Source organism: Alosa sapidissima, chromosome 10 (genome assembly GCF_018492685.1).
Source record: "Alosa sapidissima isolate fAloSap1 chromosome 10, fAloSap1.pri, whole genome shotgun sequence".
Lineage (NCBI taxonomy): Eukaryota > Metazoa > Chordata > Actinopteri > Clupeiformes > Clupeidae > Alosa > Alosa sapidissima.
In genome coordinates this window covers 17,679,532-17,689,994 of record NC_055966.1, presented here as the reverse complement: position 1 = coordinate 17,689,994, position 10,463 = coordinate 17,679,532, and the positions used below count along the sequence as shown (strand labels likewise).

Genomic DNA, 10,463 nt, shown 5'->3' with positions numbered 1-10,463 from the left:
ATGTATAATGACTACGTAGGCCTAAATATGGCAGAGAAAGAGTTGGGAGGGGAACCACTTCCAAGTCCAATATCTGACGTCACCCTAATCAGTGCGTGGCAATTCGGAAGTCTACAAGTCTGGCAGATCAAGGCGAAGCACATCTGGAGAAGAGAGTGACGGATTAAAGGACTGCGATTCAGAAGACTAAACTCGATTTGTCTAGAGGATGCAAAATATACGACGAATCTGTCGATGTCTATACCGGGATATCCTCTTGGCTGTTTTAATACATCAACGGTACTAGCCAGTGCAAGCTAACGGTTCGTGTCGTCAGGCTGCGCAGGAATGGATCAGTCCATAGCAATCCAAGAAACTCTTGCCGAAGATGAGAACTGCATTATAGTATCCTTGCCAGCCTTTAAAGTGACCTAGCAGTTAATGTTGTGTTGCACATGTTTTAATCTCAGTTACACAGAGCTAACGTTAGGCTATGTTTGATTGCTTAACTAACAACCCTCCCAAGATAGCTGCAGCAGTAACATAAGTTGTAGCCTACTTGCGGGGGAAATTGCCTGGGGCGAGGCCTGGGAGTTGAAAGCTGTCATCGTGCAATTCGAAACACACGGCAAGTCACATCCAGTTAGGCTACAAGTCACAGAAGTAGCTGTTGTCACTATAATGTGTACGAAATAGTGACTCTATTGCATTTGCGTTCTCAAAACGTCTTTCTCTCAACTTCGAGAAATGAGTGCCACCCACGTAATGTAGCGTGTGAGCATGCTCAGGCAAAGAACAAAAAGCATCTACTTCAAAATCTGTCCACATGGTGGAAATCTAGGGCCATCTAGTCTGTGCTGACACCGGATGAAATGCAGGTTAATTTATGATTTGTTGATTCACGTCATTGTTCATACATTGTACGATACTTTAATGTTCTCCTTAACTTGTCTGCACCATGCGGTCCAATGTTTCATCCTTGTTAATAATGCCACTGAAAGCAGACTTTTGGGTTTAGTGGAACGTTCCAAAGAGCATGCGTAAGTTTATTAAAGTAAAGATGATGATAATGATGACGATATGCGTAACAAGTCGGTTATTTTACAACATAGTTTCCAAAATATTGTTCGTGACGTTGTTTCACAGGCTGTTTGTGTATGCACATTGCCGAATGGCAATCACTGGAGATGATGTCAGTTTGGATGGGATCATTCCTATTTCGTATGATTTTGCTGTTGTTGAAGGTATTCGCTCTACTGTTTTATTTTTGCATTTGAGAATATTTTGGTATTCACCGCTGCACCGTCTCAGATTTTGTTCAAACCTTGTCTGTATCAACAATGGGTTCCGAAACCAACCCTGTAAAATATTTCTGTTCAAATCATGTCTTCATATTATTTTCAGCCCTTGAAATTATTTCAGTTTTACAGCCTGAAAATTATAGTATCTGGGAAGCAATGTTTGAGCAGTATTATTCATAGACAGCACAAACTTTGTAGGGTGGAAGACAAACATGTTCTCAGCATGACTGAACCATTAAAAGTTTGTAGGCCTACAGCATTCTCATCTACAAGGCCCTAGATTTGGGAAAAAAGTTCAAAACGAGTGACATTAAATACACAAAATGACTATAAACTGAGCTATTCCCACAATGATTGTCGTGTTCCTACTAGCTACCCCACATACAATTTTAGTCCTATGAACATTACCAAAAAATGCAATCACACCTTGTTTTAGCCTTAATATATGTGTGTGAGCCAGGTAGTCGTGACAATGTGCATTTGTTCCAGAGACTTCAGATATTGGCTTAACATTAATAAAGGCAATTTCTGAGAGTGTAAAAATTATACAAACCCGAGGGTGAAAAAATTAAGAAAACATTGGAATTTAACAAAAATATTACAAGTCTTAGTTTTAGGACTTAAATATTAGGTAGACAAACAGAACCTATTTCCTTCTTTTGCAAATGATACGAGTATTTTATCCTGTGGTTTACTTTGGTAATTAATTTGAATATCCACAGTGACAGATTTGCTCTAACTGTGCCTTCTTATCCTCAGTTTCTTCACCAGATGAACTAGCTGTTGTTGGTGAGTGAGCCATAAATATGTGTAACAAACGTACTAATACTGTGTGAAGAATGTGCGCCTTGAATGCAAGTCATGAATAATAAAACTTTTTACAGGAGACTACTTTCACGTGTACTTGTAATGGTTGCCAATGCAGAAGCTTTTGTGTGTGTGTGTGTGTCTGCTGCAGGTGCTGACACCAGGCTGAGAGTAACCTTTCTCAGTGAGGAGCTGGAACTGAGGCTCCCCTTTGGTTCGCACACACGCCTCTTCCTCAGTGAGGTCAACAAGGCATGGAGCGGTGAGGCATCCAATAACTCCAACACAAATCAGTGCTTTTCCAGGTCATGGTCAGTGTGGGATAATGGTAGCCTGGGCCCTGGGAATTGGAATGCCCATACGAACCTTTGGCAAATTTGGGATTTGCTCTGCCTGTCCGTCTGGCCAAGAGGTCACTGAAATCCATTTCCAACGTCCCTAAAACCCGGGCACGCAAATACAATCAATGGCTACAATCCGGAATGGAAGTGTATTCCTTTGGATATAAGTAAACAAAAAAGATTGCTATACTACTGAAATGATTTTGTAAGAGTTTAATGCACCAATTTAAGTTCAATTTCACTGCTAGTTACGCCACTGCTGGAAGTCATAAGTCCATGAACCTTTCCCAGACCCATTCTCAATCTCAATTGAGAAGGGCTTGGTGTCGAGGCTAAGGTAATGGATGAAATATTTCTAATTGCAGATATTTCTTGATGAACTTTCTTACATTCAGTGGCTTCTTCTAATATGCATAAAACAATGCATAAAAACCCTGTTATGAACGAAGATATGTAAAATACAAATGTAAGGAAATATTTTCACTTCAGTCACATACTGTAAATGAAACACTTTTGACCTCAAAATGTATTTATTACGTTATTAAAGGAACCATATATAAGAAATGTATTTTAATTAATCATAAAATGGCCCTGAAATGTCACTAGACATTAAGAAATCATGTTAATTTCAAATACTTATATCACTGACAACAGTAGTCCAGCCAGGATATTGTCATTTAAAAAGTGAAGTTGCAGCCCTCAACAGATGTTGATGTTGTGTTTTGTCATGTCATGTTGTGTTTTGGCCTGTGGGGTATACTACGAAGCACGTTAGACATATCTAGGCTATGTAGACATATCAAGGCTTGACAAAGCCTTGACTCAGGGGTATATGTTAAGTGATACTACGATTGCAGTTATGTGATATATTTGTCAAACTAGGCTTTCAGCTCAGATCTGTGCACGTTCTCGGTGTTGGGATGACTTTGGCCAATCGTGTAACGTGGAGACGCACAAGACCGCCTCTATTTAAAAACAATTACTTCCGCATTCATGAGCGATAGCTTAATCTACACTGCGGTCATTTTTTGTGTCTAACCTATAACATCAAATAAATCAACTGTCATCAGTTGTTGTATGGTATGCACGTCCACAGTGGGATATTTGCACGCACAGCACTATTAAAGCACATTCGAGATCCAAAATGTTAGTAGAGACGGAGCTCCACCTGTAAGATATATGACAGAATCCTACACGTGAGAACTTAGTTTTTAAGACAATTGATTGGTCAGTGTGCGTTAGATTACACGATTTGAGCTATAACTTAGCACATAACCTCCTCCCGACCAGGTTTGGTTAACAGCATAAGATACCATGGTGATATAGCGACACTAAAACAGATCCACTTTCGTGTCACAGCATAGCCTGGCTTTGAGCGCAACATACCTTGCTAACCCACTAATCGAGATTCGTAGTACACCCCACTGATGCGCCACCCTCCACCTATCTACTAATCACAAAGTCAGTAGTGTTTCAGCATCCGGGTTGGCAATCTCGAGTCGGGGGGGGGGGGGGGTGGAATAAACCAGTCTACAGTAATTTGAAAGTGATTGCAGTACCAGTTTTGCCCACAATCTTACATATGGTTAAATATAATAGATATAAATGATTGAAATAAGATGTATGGTGTAAACACATTCTATACTATTTAAACACAGTAAAAGAGAATGAGGTAAGCAGGACTGTTAGAATAATTGAACAAATTAGAGCCAGTGTAATGCTTTGCTTAGAGTAATTGGGTGGTCTGCACAGTTATGTCATTGGAATCCCAGTTGAGAACATTCCAAGAGCACCAGGAGAAGATGCAAGGAAGCAGTAATGCTCATTCAGAATCATTGTTACTCTCTGCTTCCTTGATAACATTTATTCATTTGGTGGACGCGTTTACGTCATACACTAGAGTTGCTTTTATACAGAATATCCACTCAGCTTTGGTATGAAGCTCTTCCGATGAATGGAGAACGCATTCTTGTTAATTGAATTCTGAGTGCCGCCTTCTCAATTGAGCAGTAAATCACTGAATCATCATGGCAGAACTGGTGTTCAAGAAGAACCGGCCAGGCTTGTCAGGTGTGTTTTCCCCCCTCATACAATTGAGGATGATCCCATACAGCAGCTTTGGCCTGCTGACTAATTATAAAACACTGTTGACTGTAACAGACAATTTCCCTGATCTAGCATAGATCTAGCCCAGTTTTGCACGATTTTTGGGTTAAATATAAAGCAGTACCTTTGTGCTTAGCGTGGATTTCCAATGAAAGAGGTGGAGACTTGTCTTGTCTATAGTGAATAGATTTCCTGTCTCACACTTGTTGTGGCTCATTTGCAAGAATGAGAAGATGAGGCATTGTTTTGTCAAGATGTGGACTTGAATGAAATCACTGCGTGGGCGAAGAGGAATACGGCTTGCTTTGTGCAGGATGTGTCATTTTTAGTGGGGACACAACAGCATTCAATGGACAGTGAATGGAGTAGCTTCTGTGAATCACAGAGAGTATGTGCGGCCACTCAGAACCCACACGTTGAATGTGAAATGCAGGCAGAGATGGAAAGTGAATTTTGTGATGACATGTTGAAACACCAAGGTAAGTATAGGGACTACACAAGGAAAGTCTTGGTGGTAGTTTGTGCTTTTACAATTGTATACATGTGTATTGACGCCACCTATGACACTTGGCCTAGATGTGGTAAAGGATATTTTTGCTTGTGTGTGTGTTTGTCAGTCTTCCTGTCTGTAGCAAAAGGGTATCTAAATGCATGATGTGTCAATCAGACAACAAAAATATGACACTGTGCAGTTTTATAGAATTCAAATAGTGCCATTTATTTTAGGTCATGCTACTTTGTTCAGAACTCAGTACAGTATATTATGTCTTGTATGAAATGTCAAGTTAGACAGCTGTAATTGTACAACATCTTGTAATATATTCGGGAAATGGTTTTATGATGTTGATGATAGTGGTGTTGATTATTGGTAGTGTTATCATGCCAGTGTTTTGTGAACAGTCCCTTGTATAACCATTTCTATTTCCATGTTTGCACTTTGAATATTTACAGACCACTGTTTCCCTTTATCTTTTAGATGTATTCAAATGTTTGACCAACATAGAGTATCATAAAGCTTCTCAGCTGTATGGCCATGGCAGTCCAACTGTATTTCTTTGCTGCTTCTAGAAATCAGCCGTGTTTTGTTCATGCGACCATTTTCCCCACTTGATCAATATTTTATGGAGCCCCGAACGGGACATGGGCAAAAAAGGGATTCTGTAATTGGTGGTAATGTTAATTTCTTTCTTTTTTCAGATGTCTGCCAACAATACCCAGCTGCAGCACCCAGGTTTGAGTGGTTGGCAAAGTATCGTCGCAAAGTAACAGCAACCAGAGGCTCTCTGAAGCAGTCCCTATCTCTTGTGGAGCCATTGTCCAAGTTGGGCCACAACAAGAAAACAGGTAAGGTTCCATATCCATATAAGGTTGAATATGTTGGTTACATAGCACTCCACAGTTACTAATGTTCTACAGGATACAGAAAAACTGTTTTTCTTATTGTGCTGATTCTGAGCACAAGTGGAAAAACCAACACAGAGAAGTGACACAGGCTTTTCTCTGCACCTGTCCACAGATTTTCCCACTTAACATGTTCTGTGTCCACCCATTACATCTCAGCTAACCTGTATGTCTGCATTCCAGGAGCCTGTTCGCACTGCAGTTTCTTTATCTTTCTTAAATCATGGTGATTCAGGAAATGGTCTCATCTCCTGAATCCCATACTAGTGCTGTATTGAGACAAAATGAACGGTCTTATATATTGTTTTGCCCTTCTATTTTTCCAAAAGGGCTGTTATAAGTCAATGGCAGTGTTTTATGTATTTGTACCTTTTGAAATTGGCTGCCTTACCTAAGTCAAACCAGATATAATACAGATGTAGGAATGCAGATGTGAGTAAGTGTAAATGAATGTCACAACAGAAAAGCAATTATATGCCGACTTTCATGTCCAGTCTACTGCTTAAGAATTTTCTGAGGCCAAGATCCGGAGTATTGCTTGATTGCTTTGGCCTTACGCACTTCACCATTGTAGCAAAAGGGAACGCCTCTGGTAACAGTCTCCTGTCAAGAAAGGTTCTGCAGACCACTGGAATTTTTCAATCACGACAGAATGCGTGAATTGTAGTCTGTGTGCAAGGAAATGCCTCATATGAGCAAGAAAGCTGGTAAGACACCATAATGGTTCTCTGATTTTTTTTTAGAGTTAGAAGCTAATGGTTAGGTAGTTCAAAACTTAGTGCAACCTGTTAGTGAGATATCTGGCAACGCTAACGGCCATAGCTGCACTTTATCGTAGGATGCGTTAAGTTAACGATAGCTATCTAGATACTTTTTAGATTTAGGGGTGTCTTAACGTTAACTAACGTTAGCCTGGCTGGCAGTTTAGATTGTAACATCGACTACAAATAGTTGACAGCGTAAGTACATGGTCACATTGTATCCCTGAGTTTTGTAGCGCTATGTAAACGTTAGGTAGATTTAGCTAGTGAGACACGCAGGTTAATGGTAAATAAGGTTGTTAGTTTGTTATACCTAGCATTTGTAGCTTCTAGTTCTAATATTTACCAGTTACGATAACTAGCTGCTAGTGTGTAGTTCTCAAGACAACACAAATGTGACGGTAGGCGTGATTCTGTTAGCTGTCATAAGAGTTAGCATCGTAAGCTAACGTTACTCTTTGAAAAAATAACTTCATGCAACATTTGATTGGATTAAGGTTTATCTGCTTCAAAGTCGATTCGTCCAGTGTAGTATCCAAGATACTTCGCATAACGTTATTAATTTTGGATAGAGCTGCCTTGTAACTTACCGTCAGGGGTTCCTTCGGGCAAACCGCTCAAAAACTCTGTTAATTTTAGTCAACTAGTAAATTACTTGTTTCGTTTCGTGCATGAATGAACTGGATTAACGTTAGTTACTTTGCTCATTTTCTTCTGTGTGTAGAAGTAATTTGTATGCTGGTTTGATGATTGCGTACTGTACCAGAATTGGGCTTTGCCATTCTGTTGGCTCAGTTAAACATTAGTGTGATGTTTTGGTCTCTAGCCTACTAACGTTAGTCGCTTAACATTGGTTAATTAGTTAGCCTAACATACTTCCAGAAAGTGAAAGTAGTCTCTCATTGTATTGTATTTTACGATATCAGGTCTCACACTGCCTGGAGTTTGTGTAAAGAGATTAGCGCCTCGTTAAGCGTTAAGTATTTTCAAGCTAAGCAAGCATGTCCTAATAGGGTAACACAGACACTGATGCTCTGCATTCCCTTGTCGGGCAAGGACTGGTTACTTAGCCTACTTTTGTTAACTTTTTTTATTGTGTTTTACTTCAGGGAGGAAAGTATATTTAAAATATCTCACAATGTATAGAAGTTCCCTGGTTGGTAGAGCGTGTTTACGTTTATCTGTCCTATCTTTGAGGCCTATGGACTTTGCCATCGACACCATGGCCTGGCTAAACATAATCTTCAGTAACAAAAAAATGATAAGCGTTCCAAAGTTTATTTATGTCTGGTTGGATCACAGTAGTGATTTGTTCATCTTTATTGTGTTAACTGTATTTTTCTTTAAGTGAAAAGGATTATTTAGGTTAGAAAGAATGGCCAACATAACCAGCTAATGATGGTTTGTTGGAATGCTATGCTGCACATGTTTATAATGCTCTTAATGCCTTTCAGATATTTGCCCCCTGCTCCATATATAAATGTTGGCTCTATGTTCAGACAAATCCACTTTCAAGGTTGCTCAAGGTAGCTGATTATAGGGGTAGGACTATGTGGTTGAGAGAGACCCATGCATTTTCAATAATAGCTGTCTTTATGCACTTAGGTGGTCCCGAAGAGGACTGGACTTGTAATACAATGGTTTTGAATATGTCCAGTGACCCAATATTTACACCTGGAGTGATTTTATTTATTGCCGCCATGTGTTCATGTGAAACTGAGCTGATGAAGCATAACACACATTTCCATTTTCCAGCTCACTACCTTACATAGCGCCACAACATGACAACCAGGAACAGGTCCTCAGTGATTGGTAGTAGGCTAAGGACTCAGTCAGGCAATTAACATGCTCTTAGATGGCACGGGAACATTATATATACAGTACACATCCTAGACACGTTAAAGAGCAGAGGGAAGATCTGTATGAGGTCAGCCTTTGACATAAGAAATGTAGATGTAGAATTTTATTTCCTTCACAATGTGAAAAATTTCAAAAAATTGTTGCAATGTAAAAACACAAGTGTAAATGCATTTTTTTTTGCATCATACGTCATATTTCCAATCATATTTAGGCTTAACTAAAGCATAAACTTTCAGGTCTAACTATGTAAGCACTCACTCCATTGATTTCTTCTTACTCTTGCTAAACTCAGACAACCAACTAGCCAACTCCTAGGCATGCCATAAGATTGTAAAACTCACTTTACTTATACCCTGTAGTACCTTAAGCCTTAAGTGCTGTGGAAAGGCTCTATTCTATGAATGAGGTTGTGCCCTTTACAGAGCATCTTGTGTTCAGACGCATCTTTTTGTTCAAGATGCCTGTGACCAAGTGTCTCGTCAGTGGAAACACAGGCGTGTTAACATCTGGATTCTCTCTGTTATGCTGGAGGACTGTGCTTCTGTTCCTGGAGTTTCCCTTAATTCCGTTTGGCCTTTCACTTGCTTTTGAGAAATTTCCCATTTCCTGTCTCCCACTTCCTTGTCCCTCCCTTCGGCCCAGTCAAGGAACTCAAGGAACCTACAACACATCCCCACCTATGGGCTAATGTAGTGGTTCGCAGACATTTTCTGTTATTCCTCACTTTGGAGGTGGGGAATTTTCAAGCCCCACCTGATTTCGCATTTTGATTCCACGTTACATTTCCCATCTCGGTCCGCTGGATCAAGATGTTATTCTAATTTATATGTTGTTCTGTTTATGACACTTATGTTGCATGTGGCTTTTATTTGGAATTCATGATCTTCCTTGTCAAAAAAGAAAGGTATTATTAAAGATAGGCACAAAACTAACTAACTAAACTAATTCCCTCCTGTTCCTCGCGCCCCACCTGTCATGTCTCTATTCCCCACTAGTGGGGCCCGCCCCACACCTTGAAAACCACTGGGCTAATGTATCCCTAAATGGGAACGCAGTATACAGCGGTGGAGCCGTATCTGTTGTAGCTCTAGCTGTTTTATTATGTTTCTTTATATAGTGTGGTCAGGGGTTGAGCATGCAACACTGTGCCAGTCTTGCCTGTTTACCCAACATTAACACTCACAGTTATGTTGTCATTAATGTCTCAACAGTTGTTACGCAGGGTTGCTTACACAGTTCAGTGTGATGTTCTTTCTTTCTTGGTCACTCTTCTCAAAAGTCATATGTGCTGGATACCTCTGCTGCCTTTTCTAGTGAAGTGTCATTAGGCTCTCAGGCAGCACCAGGAAACCAAAATGTTAAGGGAGACTATACTTACTCAGAGAAGTGGTCAAAGCATTTTCTTGCTTATGTAATGGAAACCACAGCAATCTTCAGTCTTCATCGAAAGGGGGATGTTTGTGTGTCAGTTTATCAAGGAGTGCAGTTATGAACAGATGGGTAAAGATAGTGCAACATTTCCGTCTGTGCTCCTGCAATCAGATGGGCTTTTGCCACTGGTTAGTCTGGGAACCTTGTGAGATTTTCTCACTCTTCTGTGGAACGGTGGATCTGAGGGAGCTGTTTTTGTGTTAGTACCCACACCCACCCACATTCCATTCTCACTCCAGTGTTATTAGCCCACAGGGTGAGCATTGCACCTACCCACATTCATAGATTATGTTAATGTTAACTGTGCCTTAGCATTAACTGTGATTTCTCATCTTTTGTTAATCCTGAAAGTGAAAGATTAGGCGCTGGATGTTAAGCAAACTGCAATGATCCCTATATATAGTGAGTTACTACAGCAGTCAGACAAGTTATTTTTGGGCCTGGTGGTGGAACAGAATGTCTCGGGTGAAAGTTTT

At 40.1% G+C, this 10,463-nt stretch overlaps 1 protein-coding gene across 2 annotated transcripts in view; it reads left to right on the top strand.

The window, feature by feature from the left end:
• Nucleotides 1-59: 59 nt before the first annotated feature.
• Nucleotides 60-10,463, top strand: part of LOC121720740 (type II inositol 1,4,5-trisphosphate 5-phosphatase-like) — a 13,541-nt gene continuing 3,137 nt past the window's right edge. Inside the window, exons 1-6 of one of the 2 annotated variants that reach the window (XM_042107134.1) lie at nucleotides 60-384; nucleotides 940-1,019; nucleotides 1,126-1,223; nucleotides 2,040-2,069; nucleotides 2,239-2,349; nucleotides 5,732-5,878. In XM_042107134.1, the coding sequence (XP_041963068.1) occupies nucleotides 328-384; nucleotides 940-1,019; nucleotides 1,126-1,223; nucleotides 2,040-2,069; nucleotides 2,239-2,349; nucleotides 5,732-5,878 (523 nt within the window). In that variant the 5' untranslated portion in view covers nucleotides 60-327. Of the gene's footprint in view, nucleotides 385-505; nucleotides 1,020-1,125; nucleotides 1,224-2,039; nucleotides 2,070-2,238; nucleotides 2,350-5,731; nucleotides 5,879-10,463 lie in introns of both variants that reach the window. The other variant, XM_042107133.1, reaches the window with a different exon arrangement.